Source organism: Tiliqua scincoides, chromosome 2 (genome assembly GCF_035046505.1).
Source record: "Tiliqua scincoides isolate rTilSci1 chromosome 2, rTilSci1.hap2, whole genome shotgun sequence".
NCBI classification, from domain to species: domain Eukaryota; kingdom Metazoa; phylum Chordata; class Lepidosauria; order Squamata; family Scincidae; genus Tiliqua; species Tiliqua scincoides.
Window position 1 is genome coordinate 217,477,050 of NC_089822.1, and position 19,225 is coordinate 217,496,274.

The window sequence follows — 19,225 nt, forward strand, 5'->3', positions numbered from 1 at the left end:
TAGCATGGGCTCTATGGAGATAAATGACTCGGCAGACTCCAGGCTTGACTACTATATTTCTTACATTCACTGCTACAGCGTAGGTGCCCTTGTGTGGCAATTTTTGGTTGCATGATTCTGATGGTGTGTATGTGTTCTTGTATGACATTTTGTTATTGCATTTTTTTCATTAGGAAATAATACTGACTACTCGTAAAGTATAATCAGAATAAGTATAGGCTTCAAGCCCTTTGAGTACACCACTAAATGCAAGTGACATCAGAAGGGTAGCAGCAACAAGTCAGATATGCTATTAAAATATCCATGTTTACTCACATGGTATTTGTAGTTAACAATTAGGGTGCTTGTTTGGGCTTAAATTTCTAGTCTACTTTGTTTTAGACACTTATGCAAAAACAGTAAAAAAATAAGCCATACAGCATTTGTTTTTCTGAATGCTTATTAATGGTAGTAAGTTGTCTGTACATTGATTGCAGTAAGCGTATACTAACACTTTAGATATTTTATGAAACTAGATTTTAATAATGTGTATAAATGTATACATTGACAGAAAATGTAGTGTAAGAGATGATAATTTCCCCAGCTCCTAAGGAGAAATTAGTATTTTGCATTTTTATTTATAGACTAGAATTTACATAAAGAAAAAAATTTCTTTACAGCTGAGCTAATAAGGAAGAAGAATTGTGGGAATATTTTTTTTACAATTTATTTATGACTGCAAACAGTATATGCGTGTTTGAGAATGATTTTTCTTGCAAATGTATTTTTGCAATTTATAATGTATAAATAAAACCTTCATTTGTAACTCCAAGGATTGGTACCCGTTCAATGTATCTCAGTTCCAAGGCCAACACCTCTTTTCTTAATTGTGTGTTGAAGGTAGGATTTACTATTATGGAATTATTGGGTTTTTTGTTAATAGCTTAAAAGGTAGGTCCGTGTTAATAAGCCATTTCTGCCCAACAATGGGATCACAACAGGGATCAAATGTGTACACCTGTGGGCTGGGCAGAAGTGGCTTAAATGTGGCATTTGGTTATCAAGTGATATGTTTTATCTGTTACAGTATTTCTCCATATTAGATGACAACTGATTTTTTTTCAAAGAACAGATGTGTGTGCTTTCCTTTTCTTCTCACTGTTTTTCTTTATGATTTCGGAAGTTGTGTAGCCTGCAATATGAGCACATTAACGTTTTAATACTGTCTTGAAAAATTGCATGTGTCATTGTGCCTCCTAAAGCAAAGCTGCACTAAATTGTCATGTCAATTTGAAGATATCATCTTGTGTGTTATGAAACAACTTCCTGAAGAGAGAGTCCCAATCTTTTTAAGTAATTATGTCTAGTCTGATCCACAACCCTGTTAAAAAGTTCTTTGAAAGTCAAAGTGCCTCAATTCAGGATTAAGTAGTCCCATTGAACTCAAGGAGATAGTGACTGAGCATTTGATTGTTTCCCACTAATCAATGAAAGAACCCCTGCCTACCCACACAGACACACTTACACAACCCTTAACTTGAATTGATCTAACAGTGCTAACCACATTTACAGCCCAATCCTGAATGTGGTGATGGCGTCTGGCCTGGACGCCTTTAAAAGGGGATTGGACAAGTTTCTGGAGGAAAAATCCATTACTGGTTACAAGCCATGATGTGCATGTACAACCTCCTGATTTTAGAAATGGGCTATGTCAGAATGCCAATACAAGGGAGGGCACCAGGATGCAGGTCTCTTGTTACCTGGTGTGCTCCCTGGGGCATTTGGTGGGCTGCTGTGAGATACAGGAAGCTGGACTAGATGGGCCTATGGCCTGATCCAGTGGGGCTGTTCTTATGTTCTTAATATTGAGCTGCCGGCTAGACATGTTTTGACAGTAGAACTAAGCTCCATGGTTTCAAAATGGCCACCCACCGTGCACAGGGCACTCCGTCATTGACCATTTTGGGAGCGCTGCCACAAAATGCAGCAGCGCTCCCTGGCCATCACCAGACCTTGCCGCGCTCAGAGAGCAGGTAAGATGGGTTGGATGGGCTGGAAGGGAGTAAAACTGGATGGAGAGGGGGGAGGAACAGGAGTGAGGAGGCTATGGGAGGGGGTGGTGATGGTGCATGGCAGATCCTGCCCCCTCTTTTGCAAACTTCCCCACCCCCTTTTCTCCTTGGACTTAGACCAGTTACAGTGTGGGCACCAGCTACAGACTTGGAACAGGTTCAAGGACACCACTGTAGAGCTGAAGGCATACGGACTGGTACGGGAAAATGATTCCCTTTTCCATTCCAAAGACTCTGGATCCCCTCCCCCCCACACTGGATACAGCAGACCTGTTTCAGCATGGCAGCATTGGCTGTGGGAGAAGAATTACCTGATAGGATTGGGCCCTTAATTTCTGATCTTCTCCATCTCTAACCAAGCAGTATCAAAGTTTTCTGCTGAGCTGGATCTGTAGGTAGGAACTTGATCTGATGTGTGGCTTTATACTTGAATATACTCAATCAGAGCTATGTTTTTGCTTTATTGAGAACAGTAGCTGAGGGGAAGGAGCAATGGCATGTTTTATTTTATGTGGGCTGCCCAGAACCTATGCTAGCTAGACTTGGACTAATTTTTTACAAATATGTTATTTTAAGCTAAGATATACTCCACTGGCCTAACTTGTTTGAAAATTTACTGGTCTCAGTGCTCAGATTGAGACCACTCGATTAAAATGTCTTAAATAGTTACTAAATGGGTCTACTTGCTAGGTTATAAACTGTTCATTCTTTTATCACACTGTACGCATTATATTGACTAATTCAACCACTCTCATTCATTCCAGGCATAGTAATGGAAAGGATTCAGGCCTAAATTTGCAGTGATGATGAGGATGATATTAATAAAAGAATAGCTTTTCTGTTGATGATTCATAATACGGCACAGCATATTAATGTATTTGGACACCGCCTATGCAGCATAAAATATCACTAGTTCTTTTTAAAAAAATCTCCAATCTTCACAATATGTTTTGTCTTGTGAACATCCTGAATAATTAATTGAGAGCAATTGGATTACTTCATTACAATGTGATCTCTGTAGAAACATGGCGGGTATCTCATTCTGTTGCTTATAGTTTATTACTATTATGTGTGACAGAATTATCTAATGTTATGATAGATCCAGAAAACGAAACAGAATAAATGCCTCTTTGGAAAATATGGGTCTGCTGGATATAGGTAGTATTACATAGTGTAGATAGGAGAAAGTTTCACATATTCATTGGTTCAATTCAGAAGACTGTCAGGACTTGAACCTTCTCTAGGTCTTGAACTTGGAGATTATTAAGCATGGATTCAGCCTGGGCACCAGCAAGCAGATCTGACCAACAGACCAGAAGAATAAAATGTAGGGAACTAGAGGTGTCATTACTGGGGTGCAGCTGGTGCAGGTCAAACCAGATGCCAGCCTCAATGGGGGACAGCCATAATAATGGCTATAAAAGAATAAAACAAAGCTTCAAGGAGCAACATATTTTCCACTACAGAAAGTAGCACACAGATAAAACCAGCATCAAGTCCCACTTTTGGGGGGTTTCTCAACTGTGCATTCCTCCCATAACTTAAAAGTATGTTTGCATGCCACCTACCCCCTGAAGGTGCCCAGGAATTGGGCAACAGAGAAATTAGGATTGCTCCCAATGATTAAATATTTCGTCCTTTGTTTAAAGAGCCTGCATGGAAGAAGATAATGGTGTTTTGATCCGGAGCACAGCAATCTGACTCCCTCACCTTGCTCCACCCTCCACTAGACCAGTGTTTTTCAGCCTGTTTCTCCCAATGTATCCCTTTTCATGTGGTAATTATCTTAAGTACTGGTTGGCAACCTTCAGTCTCAAAAGACTATGGTCTAAGCCTACAGCACCCGGTATTCCCAAGCGGTCTCCCATCCAAGTACTAACCAGGCCTGACCCTGCTTAGCTTCCGAGATCAGACGAGATCAGGCACATGCACAATAGCAAAAATACCTAGGGCTATGACATCACTTTGGGATTCACAAGGTTCGGAGCAGTTGCTTCTTTGCTCCGAGAAGCAGTTGCAGCTCCCTGTTCTCGCGAGTACTCGTGAGAACAGGACACAGCGACTTGGCAAAACTCAGATGGCCATGGAACAGGGCACAGCAACTGCTTCTCAGCATTGCTTGGAGAAGTCACTTCTTCGCGGAACCCAGAAGTGATGTCACAACCCACGGCACTGTGGCCCCTTGCGTACCATTAGACAACATCTCACATACCACTGATGGCACACATACCACTGGTTGAAAAATGCTGCACTAGACTCTTTTAAGGAGCCCTGTAAAGGAAGGAACAATGAAAATATTGCATGGGCCAGATTAGAATGCAGTGATACTAGAGCCTACTTGCTCCCTTCTTGTGGCCCTTGTCAATGCAGGAAATGTGAAGCATGCACAGTCCACAGTCCTAGCACAGTCCACATTCTTGTTATTTAAAGAGCCTGGTGGAAGAAGGAGCAAGATTACGCCTTCTTCCGTTTGGGCTCTTTAAACAAATCAGGAAATCTAGATCTTGCTGGGAGCAAACAGAGCATGCTCCACAGTTACTGCATTGATTCAAGAGCCCATGAAGATGAAGGAGATAGGTAAGGGGTGCACATATTAGGGGGCAGAGATTTTGGGTAGTCAGCCTAATAGCTTCAGCCGGTTCTGGTGTGCCATAAATCTGCATGTTCAAATAAAGTTTCTCCAGTGGTACCAGGGTGATATTCCTAATCACCCAAGAAGCATTTCCCCTTGGATCATGAGATGATAAATCTGTTGGTGAGGGCTGCCTGTCTTTCCAGCCAGGCTGTGTCACCACTGCATCATTACATATGTATAGTCATTTTAGCCTAGTGCTGAATTTTTTCTCTCTTCAGCACTTATTTTCTTCTTCTTTGCTCCCCCAGGCTTTCCTAATCAGGGACTAAATGCCAGGGCCAATTTAGGCAGCAATGCCAAGAGGAAGCAATGGAACACTGGCTATCAATCTCCCATTGCAACTTCTCTCCAAGTGGAGGCAACAAGAAAACAGTTTGCCACAGTGCAGACCCCAGAATAGGCTTCTCTCTGCCCTGGCAGGAGAGCTGTGTACAGATCAGTCTAGAACCACTTCAGCCCTCACTTCCCTTTATGGGGAGACAGCAGCATACCCAGGCTGAAACCAGTTCTTATCAGGTGGTTTGGGATGGAACTACGTAGCTATGGTCGGTAAGGTGCAATTCCGGTGTAGAAGATCAGCCTCTTTTCACTCAAACTTAATAGTCCATGCCATTGAATCTCACATACAGAAGCTGAGGTGTGTATTCAGAGATCCAACCTGGTTTCATATGCAGAGTTTTACAGAACTCTGTAAAAATTCTTGAAGCAGTAGTTCTCAGACTTTTAGCACTGAAACCCACATTTTAGAATGAGAGTCTTTCAGGTCCCACCAGAAGTGATGTCATGACCAGAAGCAACATCATTAAGCAGGAAAATTTTTAACAATCCTAGGCTGCAATCTTACCCACACTTACCCAGGAGTAAATCCCATTTACTATCATAGTTAAAAGCATAACAACAACAACAACAGGTATTTATATACCGCCTTTCTTGGTCTTTATTCAAGACTTTATTCAAGGCGGTTTACATAGGCAGGCTTATCTAAATCCCTTATTAAATAGGGATTTTTACAATTGAAAGAAGGTTCTTTCTTTCAAGAACCACTACATTCAGGTGTTTCATTCCGATCTGGCTTCACATTCTGGCCTCCATCCTCCCACGCTTAGAGCAGATGGAATAGCTCGGTTTCAGCTTGTCAGCTGCTTCAAGGTCGCACGGTGCCAGTGGCCTCGAACTGGTGACCTTGTAGATGTTATCTTCAGGCAGACGGAGGCTCTACCCTCTAGACCAGACCTCCTGCATATACATAGTAGCCTGTTAAAAGTACAGACCTGTAATATTTCCCCAGATGCAGTCACATACCATGGTAGCTTTGAGTCTAGTAAATTAAAAATAATATATTGAAATGAATGGGGACCCACCTGAAATTAGCTCACAACCCACCTAGTGAGTCCCAACCCACAGTTCGAGAAACACTGCCTTGAAGGATTATTTGTTCCGTATGTACATATGATACTGAGTCAGACCTTCTAGCTCAATATTGTCTATACTAACGGTTCCCAAACTATGGTTTGTTGCCCACTGGTGGGTCACAGCCTGATTTTTGGCAGGTTGCCAAAGGATGATGGAAAGATCAGATAACTAATTACCTCAAGCCCTAAGACTATTCAAAAATCAGATACTTTAGCTGCTAATTACCCTGCAAAGAGCTCAGTTTGCAAGCATGTGTATAAGGAGATAAATGTTTGAGGGTCTTGGTAAACCTAAATGGGTCTCAATAGAGTGTTGTTTTAAAAAGTGGGTGCTAAAAGGTTTGGAAACCACTGGTCTACACTGATTAGCAGCAGCTCTCCAGGGTTTTCCAGCCCTACCTGAAGATGCCATGAACCTGGAAACTTCTGCATAGAAAGCAGAGCTACAGCTCCCTAATAGAAGTCTTTCAGTCTGTCAGTTTCTGAGAACAGCCTTTCAGTGCCAGGTTCTATTTTACATCTATATTTGCTTCTTGAAGTGGGACAGAATGCCAGTTGACAAGTTTGTAGCATTGATCTTATCAGAACTTTCAGAAGAACCTTCAGAAGTTAATAACTTTGTTAATAACAAATAACTTTGCTTGTCTCCCAGCAAGCCAAAGTCTGCTTATGTTAAGCCTGATATATCAGATATCAGGACCAAAGACACTCCAGGTTTCATAATGCCCAAGAAAAATGGAAATGCTTGAGCCATATTAGCCAATGTGCCTTCTTCCATTGATTAGAAAAGCATTTATTAATGCTTTGCTGTTCAGCTGTCTCTGGTTAACTAGAAACAAATATTTCTTGTACAAGACAATGCTATCTATCTTTATATCAGTGCCCCATGAAGATACTTAAGATACTTAAGTATCTTAAGATCTTAAGTATCTTAAGATACTTAAGATACCATGAAGATACTTAACAAGATACTTGTTGCTTAAGGGCAAGATCAGATATGCACTTCATCTTGCAATTGGACCAGTTGGGTGCATGTGTTTTAGTTCTAAGTAGCAAGTAGCGGTAGTGTGAACCAGGTTGAAACCATGTCGGGGCAGGCAGGCGATATTTTCCCCTACTATGGTTTTGAACCTGATCCCATGTCCCAACGTGCTATTTTTAAACAAAAAAAGTGGTTTTTATTTAAAAACAAGGCATGGGAGGGCACATCAAAACCACAGCAAAGGCAAAGCTCCTCTGCCCCTGCCACAACTTTGTATTGCAGCTCCCTCACTTGCTATTTAGAATGAAAACACCCCCAGTCCAGTCAAGTTGCACATCTGATTTGCTCTTAGTAGCACCTCTGCAGCTAAGGGGGATATCAGTCTACCTATAGCAAAAAAAATATGATGGTCAGGTTCTCATTCCCAGAGCTAAGTAAGCAGGATGTACATTTCATTTTTACCTGATTTATGCAACACTTCAGAGAAAAATGGTGGATACCTAAATATTTAAAATATAATATAATGTTTTTGCACTTCTAGAAAACTTAAAATCCATTATTCTTTGCAGTGACTTTGGTAACTTGACTGATACAGTTTCTCATGGATTTCCTTAGCTGATTTCCAGATGCATATTTCTCCTCATTGACCTAAGTCTGTTAATTGTTAGCTATTTGGTGTCTATGTCTGCAATAATAACTTCATCAACTATAGTCAAGACTCTTCAGAGACATGTTGGCAACAACTAAATGGGCTATATGACCGCTTCATTGTAGTAGCTAGCCCAGTCCTAAGTAACCCTCTGTGGTGATGCACTGGCTTCAGTGCAGCTTCCAATGTATCCCATAGGACAGTTATGGCACATTGAGGCCTCCTCAGGACAAGGGAACAAGTGTTCCCTTGCCCTAGAGTAAGTCTCAGCATCCACCATGGATCAACTCAGACCCGCAGAAATTATAGGGCTGGTGCAAGTCTTCATTGACCCTTGAAGGTGAATCGGCCCAGGAAGGGGTTATGATATGGCAGGCACCACTGCTGCCAAACCCACCCCATTCCAGGCTCAGTCTGCACCACATCTCATCTCCATTCTGCTCACCCCCACCAATCTATCTCCTATAGGAAAGAATAGAGCATGAGTATTAGAAGGAAAGTGGAGACAACTTTGATGGGCTGGACAGAAAAATCATGACTTTCCTTCCTCCAGGTCTTAACAACATAAGAATAGCCCCACTGGATCAGGCCATAGGCCCATCTAGTTCAGCTTCCTGTATCTCACAACGACCCACCAAATGCCCCAGGGAGCACACCAGACAACAGGAGACCTCATTCTGGTGCCCTCCCTTGCATTGGCATTCTGACATAGCCCATTTCTAAAATCAGGAGGTTGCACATACACATCATGTTTTGTAACCCATAATGGATTTTTCCTCCAGAAACTTGTCCAATCGCCTTTTAAAGGCATCCAGGCCAGATGCCATCACCACATCCTGCGGCAAGGAGTTTCACAGACCAACCATATGCTGAGTAAAGAAATATTTTCTTTTGTCTGTCCTAACCCTCCCAACACTCAATTTTAGTGGATGTCCCCTGGTTCTGGTGTTATGTGAGAGTGTAAAGAGCATCTCTCTATCCACTCTGTCCATCCCCTGCATAATTTTGTATGTCTCAATCATGTCTCCCTTCAGGCGCCTCTTTTCTAGGCTGAAGAGCTCCAAACGCTGTAGTCTTTCCTCATAAGGAAGGTGCCCCAGCCCAGCAATCATCATAGTCACTCTCTTTTGCACTTTTTCCATTTCCACTATGTCTTTTTTGAGATGTGGCGACCAGAACTGGACACAATACTCCAGGGTGTGGCCTTACCACCGATTTGTATAATATTACACCAATTGTTATGCTGCACATGCCCAATCTTGTCTGATCTTGGAAGCAAAGCAGGGTCAGGCCTGGTTAGTACTTGGATGGGAGACCACCTGGGAATACCAGGTGCTGTAGGCTTGTACCATAGTCTTTCAAGACTGAAGGTTGCCAACCAACCACCATTATAATATTAGCCATTTTGTTCTCAATACCTTTTCTAATGATCCCAAGCATAGAATTGGCCTTCTTTACTGCCGCCGCACACTGGGTCGACACTTTCATCGGCCTTTCCACCACCACCCCAAGATCTCTCTCCTGATCTGTCACAGAACCCATCAGCCTAAATGTGAAGTTTTGATTTTTTGCCCCAATGTGCATGACCTTACACTTACTTACATTAAACGCATCTGCCATTTTGCTGCCCATTCTGCCAGTCTGGAGAGATCCTTCTGGAGCTCCTCACAATCACTTCTGGTCTTCACCACTCGGAAAAGTTTGGTGTCGTCTGCAAACTTTGCCACCTCACTGCTCACCCTTGTCTCCAGGTCATTTATGAAGAGGTTGAAAAGCACCCGTCCCAGGACAGATCCTTGGGGCACACCGCTTTTCACCTCTCTCCATTGTGAAAATTGCCCATTGACACCCACTGCTGCCATCAGATTCTGTTGTTTAATCAGTACATTTACAAATTTTATAACTTCAGTGACCACATAAGTCTTTTCATTTACAACTATGTAAAGAGCTGAGCAGGAAGGTTTTGCTTTTGCATTTGAAGATAAAACTTCCTTTGTGTAAAGATAGAAAAACAAATTGAAAGGTAGCTGAGTAGGAGTATTTCTTGAATACAGGGTTTTCTTGAATGCGACTGTGGTGCCTGATTGCTGTGGGGTGTGTTTGATCTCCTTTTGTTGTACAAGAATATCTTGCTGGTATTACTTAGCCATCATTACCACCTGTCTTTCCTTCCAAAGCTCAGTACTGATATTTCTTTCCCAAACCAGTTATTGAAATGGACATCCAGTACTTTCTGTAGAAATGCAGAAGATTTTGTAGATCTGTTTATAGTTCATATTTAAGTACTCTAATCACCCATATGATGTGTAATGTGAAGCTTTAGTGGCTTGTCATTTCAGGGAGATGAATATTTTCAGATGAATTATGTCCCATAAAACGAAATCAAAACCACTATTTCTGATAGAAAATTTTTAACTGAATAGGCATAAGAACATATGGATAGCATATAGTATGAATGATTATTCGCAGGAAGTGTTATTTCTCAATTGTCAATCAAGTAATAGAATGCAGTTTAAGGCACATACAGCTTCATATAAAATCTTTAAAAATTAACCTGATTCTGATCTATATTATTTGCACCCCCTTGACTTGAATCTGGTGTTGTGAAGCAGTCTTCACACCAGTCTAAATATAATGTAAACTTTTTGCTCATGTGCTTTGGTTTCCTATTAAAGTGAAACCAGCAAAATCTGAACCTTTGGGAAGGATCACCACTTCTGCTGTTGGTAAATACACTAGAAAGCAAAACCTTGTGGGCAGACTTTTTTTACATGTGTCTGGACCAGTGTGGGAGCATCAGATTGTAGGCAACCACACCAGTAAATGTACATGTAGAGGGGACTTGAAACAAATCTTCTGAAAATGTAAGCACAGTGCTAGTGTTAGAAATTAACAAAAGCTATATTGGAAAGCACTCTTAGCACCAATCTCTTAACTATGATGAATCTGAGAGAAAAAAGCTGGTTATTTCTAATATGTTTTGATTGTATTCTAATCATTTAGGCTGGACTGAGAACTCTTCATGACATTGGGCCTGAAATTCGGCGAGCTATATCGTGTGATTTGCAAGACGATGAACCTGAGCAAAATCACCATGAGGAAGAGGAAGTATATAAAGTAAATGGCTGGCTCCACCTTGTGAAGTTAAATCATTCACTTAGGCTGCAATCTTATACACACTGACGTGGGAGTAAGCCCTATTGAATATAGTGGGACTTACTTCTGAGTAAAACTGTATAGGATTGCGCTGTTAGTAACTTTGTTGCTCCACACATGTGAGATTTTTTTCTTAGGTTCAGTGTACTTTATGCCTCAGTTCTCTTACTATAAAGTATGTATTCAATCAAACAGAAAATGAAACAATTTACCCTACTGGCAATACTAGTATTGATATTTTTACATAATTTACTAGTACTGGTACATTATGTGAACGGCCTACTGCCATCAATGAGATTTACCTCCACATAAAGGCTTTGAGGAAGGGGAGTATGTGCCATCTACTTCTTACGCTATAGTAAATTAGTTTACAGCAATACATCCAAAGAGGTATAAGAGGAGCACATAATAATTCAAAGTCTGCTCATGAAAAATAATACTTCGGTAATTAGGACAAAATTAAATTTTAAGATGTTTCCAACCACCAGGCCTCCTGGAAAGAATCCTGATGACTTTTTATGTACTGAAATTCAAGCAAAAAGAGGTATACTAAAATGGGTAAACTCCAGCAATAGGAGTTCTCCAGATTAGGAAAAGGAATTCTAAATGGATACAAGTAAAAGCTGCTCGGCTGACCTTATCCAATCCAGAATGGAAAATAGCTCAGGACACCACTTAACATGGTTAATGTTGGGAGTTGGATATAGTCATGTAGCATGTCTGATCCAGGGCCATCCTATCCATGAAGCTGACTGAGCTGGTGGCCCCGGTCAGCAATTGGGAGCGGAGGACCTACCTTCATCCATCTGTTCACTTTTCCTCCTGCTCCTTCGAAAAAGCAAAGGGAAGAGGAAGTGTGGAGCAGTGGTGGGCTAGAATCTAGCCCACTACTTTTCTCTCCTCCACACTTTCTCTGCTCTACGCTGCATTGCTCCGACACTTTTCAAATTCAGGAAGTTCCATGGGGGAAGTGGATGGCACATCTCTGATGGCATTTGGTTTGCTGTCTCAGAAGCTGGGGAGTCTTCAGCTGCTCCTGATCCAGTCCCCATAGCCCACATGTATAGGCAAGTTTCAACTTGCTCTGCTGTCTCACTTATCTTACCAGCAATTGGGGGCCATTGTGGAATGTGCTTGGATTTGAAATGTCAATTTTGGTGATCTCCTGCCAATCATGAGTGCTTTATAAATGGAACCTCTGTGAAAAGAGGCACTCAATATCTGCATACCAGATGCAGCAAACAAACAAGAGGTGGCCTTCACATTTATACCAATCATGTGAGCTTCCAGATGCCCCTGGAGGCTCACAATTGTTATGACTGACCAAAAATCATTTGCATTCCCCGTCCAAAATTACAGCCATCCCTGACAATAATAATTGATGGAAAACTTCAGAGGCAGGCTTCTCACTGGATGCTTTCTTCTGTCAATTGTGATTGCTTCTGTCTTCTCTAGATTGAGCTTCAAGAGATACTGCTGCTATCTCCACCTTAGTCCTGGTTAGACTACACATCTGGTTTAGGTGTAAAGGAATGCTAGAGTTGCATGTCATTCACACTTCCAATAAGTAACTTAGAGCACTTCACTGTACGAACCATCTTCCATGCAAAGAGATTGATCTGCATGGGGGTCAACTAGAGCCCTACAGCTGGCTGATGCAGTGGAGCACAACTTGCTCTTGTGCCTGTATCCTGTAAGAACAGCATCACTGTAGGATTGTCTGCAGCACCCTTCTAGTTGTGGCATGGCTTTGCAGTCAGTTGTAACAAGCAAATATTACAAACTTAATGTTCCCTAAAGTATAGTTTGTAAATGCTATAGATTGGAGGTGAATTGATTTTGCTTGGCTATCAACTGCTGCCACTGTATTCTGGGTATCTAGGGTTTAATGCTTGCCAGTCAGGAAATATGATAATGACTTCTTGGCATTGCTAACAGGTGTACATTTGGCATTGTTTTATATTTAGCTACCATGACCACAGGCACCTCATATCACTATAGGAGAGCCTCTTGAAAGCAGGGCCTTATGACTATGCAACAGTGTGACTCCAGGCACTCTTGATGCTCCACGTAGAGTATGCACATATACTGAAGCAAGCTTGGTTTCAGCCATGTCTTGTACTAATTAATTGGCTGTTAACTTATGTTTCAGAGAAATGGTGCCCTGTTTGGAAATCATATAAACCATGTTAGCAGTGAGACAAGAGATTCATTTCAGCAGATCAATACCACACACCGCCCCCTGCATGTCCAAAGGCCTTCAATACCATCTGCGTCTGAGACTACTGAGAAAAATGTACATCCTTCAACAGGAAACTCTTTATTCCACAACCATCATAGCCATCATAGCCATCATAGTCATCATAATCACAACTCAGTAGGGAAGCAAGTTCCAAACTCAACAAATGCTAACCTCAATAATGCCAATATGTCCAAAGTACCTAATGGGAAACACACCATCGGTGGAAGTCATGAACGTATGTCTGAAACCAGACACCATTCACACTCTAGAAATGATCGTCATGAAAAGCATAGAAGATCTGGCAACAGGAGGTACCGTAAATCTTCTGCTTGTTTGTATTAAGTAAATGCTATATACAAATTATATTGTATGTAATGCTGATGTTAATGTTTTTGAATGTGTTGTCAGGCATTTTCATTGTGTATATGTGTTTACATTTTTGATAACATTTTAAAACGTGTTTACATTTTTGATACTTCAATAAATTCTGGGATTAATTTTTGACGAGTTCTCCCATCTGACAAGCCTTGTCAAATTTGACAAGATAGTTTCACTTACCTTGAATCATTTTCAAATTGATCTTTCCTTTTAGTAAAATTGACGAAAGAACCTGTATGAAGTTTATGGGGTTTTAAAATTTGTTTTGGTAGAATGTCTGTTGAATAAATACACTACAGTAGAGAAATCACTTTAATGTCAATTCCTGAAAGCTAATTAAACTTGTTTTTCTTTCCACTTTATTTCCTTTCTTGGATAGATCTCGCTATTATGAAACTTATATTAGGTAAGTACATGTTTCATGTAGACATTACAGGTGTATGTGGCTGCAACTGACCTCCTTTATTCTTTTTAGTCACATCATTGCACTGTCTTCACTACACCCTGCAAATGGAAGCAAATTAATTTACATGTGAGCAGGGATCATTAGTGTTTTTATTTTAACCAGATGTTACTGGAGAGGCTACATGTGAAAATGCCGTCTTTTCTCCCCTATGTTTACTATTTATGGACATCTCTAGCCCCCCCCCCAAGCTCCTATGTATGTTCAGCAGCTAAAAAGAGACTATCCTTCTACATGCAGTTTTTGTCCATGAAATTCAGGCATTATTCAACAGTCTGCGGGTACCTTTTACACCCTTCTCCCCCCCCCCCCCCCGCCCTACCTTAATTCCTTTCCTTTTGGACTTTTAATAAAGTAGTAACATTTTGACTCTTTGCCTTCCTAATCTATATTCATGAGTAATTCAGTGGATTTCCACATCTGTGTTTGCTCTGCAGATACTACTCTGGGCATGATTTTCATAAGAATCCCTGAGCTTCAGTGTTCTTATAGGAGGAGGTTTTGTTTTTTTTTTTCCTGAAAAGCCAGCCCCCCCGCCCCCAAATACCTGGTCTCTGTAGGCTGGGGTGTTGGCAGTGTATAGAAACCACCAAAGTCCTCTTCTCCCCCCCCCCCCCCGTTCAGCTTCTGATCTGGTAAAAGAAAAGTGGAGAGCCAGAAGTACTTGTGCACCAACCACTAGGTGCTACCCCCCTTGGTCAACCTGCCCTCCTTCAGTGCCCTTCCCTGACACTGCAACATCTACTTAAGCACTAAAGTACTTTTAACTGGTGGGTTGCATCCTTAACAACTATATTTAGGCGAGGCAGCAGAGTGGGAAGAAAAATGCAAACAGACAGAGAGAGATAGAAGGATGGTATAAAGTAGTAATGGTACAAAAATTCATAATTGCAAGGTTCATAATGGTGAACTCAAGAATTCCCAATTGCAGTCTATTATGAGCCAAAGCCACCACTCCACCAAAGTTCACACCTAGCTTGACCCTTGATCAGACGTGATATATGAGTTCACCAAAATTTACTGCTGCCAATCAGCCTTGCTATCTGTTCCCCTTTTCCCTAAAAGGATGGTGCCTGGAACCAGGGAGGGCTTGTGGAAACCTCATTTTAAGGCCTAGGCACTCATTCATTGCCACCTGGAAGCCTGGGAAATAAGTTTCCGTTGGCTGCTGGCTTCAATTTGGATTAGGCGAAACTCAGTTCTCATGGGTGTGAGTTTTTTCTTAGAGTTTTCTCTATGAGAAAATTGAGGAAAACGTGAGCTAATTATAAGGGAAGCAGAGAGAGTTCACTCATAAGTGGTACAAATGTTGAAATTAAAAATACAATCAAAACATAAAAGAACATGCCATGTGATAGATTGGGTTAAATTTAATCCTGAGTTTGGAATGACTGAAAGCCAAATAGTCTTCATTAAAATTCTATTGATGACCATAGTACTGCTTCCAAACTCTATTCTATAGTAATTCAGTTGTGAATTGATATCTTAGTTTGTGTTTGCAAAAGCATTTGCAGAATAAGTGCTTGACTTTACAGATCTTTTAAAACCTGATGTTTGTACAGCCATTTTTACAGTCTTGCTTTCTCTGAAGAAAAATTTCTTCCAATGTGAATACTATTTTAGATTTTTCTCAAATGCAAATGTTAGTGTTAGGTGGAAATAATCATTTATGTGAACCTATGAACTAAAGAAACAAGGAAACCTAGTGTTTTCTGAATTGTTTGGTACATCCTGAAATTTTAAAAGCCATAAAGCCTTTTGGTTTTAAAAAACGATACTAGAAATAAATTTGAAAAGTCAATAGTCAATAGTGCTACCAATATGAGTGACTGAGGGCTAATCCTAACCAACTTTCCAGCACTAAGGTAAGGGCAGTGCAACTCTGAGGTAAGGGAACAAACATTGCTTTACCTTGAGGCCTCTGTGACTGCCCCCCAACTGCAGAATGCAGCACATGCCCCACTGACACAGCTATGCCAGTGCTGGAAAGTTGGTTAGGATTGCGGCCTCAGTTCAATAACACACGGTGTTGTTGCTACTGTAATTTGCATGGTTGTAGAGATAAAATAGCATCAAAAAAGTTTGGAAGTCTGTGAAGATTGTTGTAACAACAGAATGTAGCTAGTAAGATTTCTGCTAATTAAGTGAAAATATAAGATGAATACAGTGACATTCTCACATTTCTGTGTCCTAACTATAGGTCAGAATCGGGTGATAGGCATCTACCCACAATTTGCAGAGAAGATCATGAAATTCGAGATTACTATAACGATGATTACTACTTAGATGATCAGGAGTATTTTAGTGGTGACGAGTATTACGAAGAAGACAGTATGTTGTCAGGAAGCAGGTAAGGATATTAAGCTCCACCAAGAAAATAACTTGGTAAATTGCATACCTAAAGAACCTAAGTCTACAGTCCTGAACACAGTAAATAGTGGGACTCCATAGTGGGACTTACTACTGAATAAATAAGCATAGGCTTGCACTTTAAATGTATAACATAGGGAATGTTATACTTTATTTTATACAAAGAAGCAAAACAAAATAGAATGGTGTAATAGGAAACATGATTGAACAAGAAAAGTATAAGGCACACAGTAAATTCAATTTCATGCTTTGTCACAGATTATCTGAAAACATAAATAAGTTATTGGTGGCCTGAATGTACAAGTCGAAGCGTGTGAGTGTGTGTATGAGAGCCCAATCCTACCTAAATCCCTGTGCGATGATGCAGCAGCACCGGCACAGTTTCTGCAGCATCCCATCCACAGGAGTTTTTCAGCTACTGGAGGTCTACTTGGGGTAAGCCCCAGCAGCTACTACGGGGCAACATGGACCTATGCCATCTCAATCACTGGCACAAGTCCACATTGCTCCATGAAGATGGATAAGGCTTGGGAAGGGGCTCAGGATTCGTCATGCACACACACCCCCCATCTTGCCCCCTCCTGGGCCTGATCCACCCACTTCGCTGCCTGGTCACTACTCCATTCTGCTCACCCCTCCTTGGTTTGTCCTCCCCATCCTGTCAAACTCCCTCCCCACCTCCCTCCAATCCCCCGTACGGGTTTACCTGCTTCGGCAGGTATTCATGGCCCCACCAGCACATGGGAGGCCACAGTGCAGCAGGCTTCCAGCATTTGTTGGCAGAGGCTATTCTGTGACAGCCGTAAAGCAGCCTCTGTCAGTGCAATGCTACTTATGCCAGCGGGGAAGGGGGTTAGGGTTGGACCAAGAGAGACTATTCTGGAATCTGATCCCTTGCTGGGACTGTAGTCAAGAGCACCAGGACTTCTCCTATAGCAAGAGCAACAATATCAACTTTACTAGTTCTCAGGTGCTGCCTTTGAAAAATGTTTTCAAAGGAACTGAGCTGAGAAGAAGCTTTAGACTCAGCAGGAGGCAAACAGAAATTTGCCTAGGCAAATATGATCGTATTTAAGCTGTTGTCTTTCTCAGGGGCTATCTGAGAAGATAGTATAATACACATGTTAAAGCAAGGCTACAATTCTTTGTAGGAAGTAGTAGTATTTACTATATAGTAATAGGAAATAAGTCATATTAAACACAGTAGACTTTATTTCTGAGTAGACATGAGTAGAGCTGCCACTCGAATATGCTTCTTAAATTTTCCCAGGATATTTGTTTTAATCCTTTTTTCAATTTTGATACATGTGTTTTAAACTATGGCGGCCCACTCCCATCATTTAGAATAAATCTCCCAACGTCTTTATTGGCCCAATCCTATTCAAAGCCTTTGGCAGCTGTAAGTCCCATTCTGGTGGCATAAAACCCAAGCTGCTGTCATGCACTTCAGAGCTGCTGGTGCAAAAGGCCAGAGATTCAGCATGCATGCTAGCAACTCCCAGATACCCGGCTGGAGCAGGTAAGGTTCCAGTGGGGGCAGTTCAGGGGAGGATTGAGGTGGGGACTCAGACCAGCTGGGAGAAGTTTGGGGGCAGGAGGGGAAGGACCTTGGTGGCAGTAGCATACGCCAAGATCCTATCCCCCTAGAGATGAAAAGCTCCAGAGTTAACTGCAAATAGAATTAACTACATCAGTAAAGTTCCAAGTTAGAACACATATTTTTGTAACAAACAAGGACCTAATGAACAAGACTGATAAGAATAACCCTGCTCACGGAGCAAAGAGGCAACTTTTAAGTGATGGTGCTCCTATATTTAGCAGGGGGGAAGCAAATGTCCCTTTTCACCCCAATGCAGTGCCATTTTAGTGGCTGTTGCTGGTGGCGTTCTGTATATTTTTTAGATTGTGATCCCTTTTGGGACAGGAAGCCACTTACAACCTAATCCTATGGTTCCTATGGTAGCACCTACAGCTCCAATGGTGCCAAAGTGGTGACCACCGGATCTTGTGGGCACCAGGACACTGACAGAGGTGTCTTCAGGGCAAGGGAGCATTTGCTCCCTTACCCCGGATAGATAGCAGCTGGCAGCAATGGGTCTCTTCGACTCTGCATTCACATTTGAGCAGACACAGAACTGAGGAGTCCTGTGTCAGGCTGACCAGGCCAGGAGGGAGGTTAGGATATGGCAGCAGAGCCTGCCGCCGTCTCCGGTCCCCGCCTAGGCTGGTTCCTCCCCGTCTGGTGGACTGTGACACAACTACGACTATAATAATAACACAAAGTCATGAAGTGTCCATATGAAAAATTTTGGTTAATTTGATCTTTACTTTTTGAGGGGGGGGGAGGGGGTAACCAAGACAGAGTATCCATGCTCTTCAAGAGGTGATTCAATCAGGTCTGCTGAACTTCTGCCCCTCCCCATTTTTTCAACTTCTTTTGCCTGCTTAATTGGCCAATGATTTCCCTGTCCAGGTTCTCATAGTTCCTTAGTCATAGCAAGGAACTTACAGCCCAATCCTGAGCTGCCCAGAGTGGGCTGCTGTGACACCGAAAATGGCTGCTGCAGCAGCTGCCAGCAGCTACTCAGGGGAAAGAGATGTTAGTCTTCTTCCCCCGGGGTAAGAAAAATAGCTCCAGAATACTTCCTCCCAACCTCCCCTCACGCCCCCACCTACTTCTCTACCGCCCCGCAGTTCAGGTGACCGCCAAGCGACACCCAGCTTTCCACCTGCTCTAACCTAGCATGTGCTCGCAGTGGGCTACCTTTGGTGCTGGGCCAGAGCTAAGCCCTGCAAACGTGCATTTTGGCATGTTTGCAACAGTGTGTGCTGGCTCTAAGCCTGTGCACAGAGCTCAGAATTGAGCTGTTAGGGCCCAGACGTATCC

At 42.0% G+C, this 19,225-nt stretch overlaps 1 protein-coding gene across 2 annotated transcripts in view; it reads left to right on the forward strand.

Annotated features, from left to right (window-relative positions):
• The window catches only part of CACNA1D (calcium voltage-gated channel subunit alpha1 D), a 277,638-nt gene that overhangs the window by 249,796 nt on the left and 8,617 nt on the right, over positions 1 to 19,225 (forward strand). Inside the window, exons 39-42 of one of the 2 annotated variants that reach the window (XM_066613921.1) lie at positions 10,733 to 10,846; positions 13,038 to 13,438; positions 13,885 to 13,911; positions 16,169 to 16,318. In XM_066613921.1, the coding sequence (XP_066470018.1) occupies positions 10,733 to 10,846; positions 13,038 to 13,438; positions 13,885 to 13,911; positions 16,169 to 16,318 (692 nt within the window). The remainder of the gene's footprint in view (positions 1 to 10,732; positions 10,847 to 13,037; positions 13,439 to 13,884; positions 13,912 to 16,168; positions 16,319 to 19,225) is intronic. The other variant, XM_066613922.1, reaches the window with a different exon arrangement.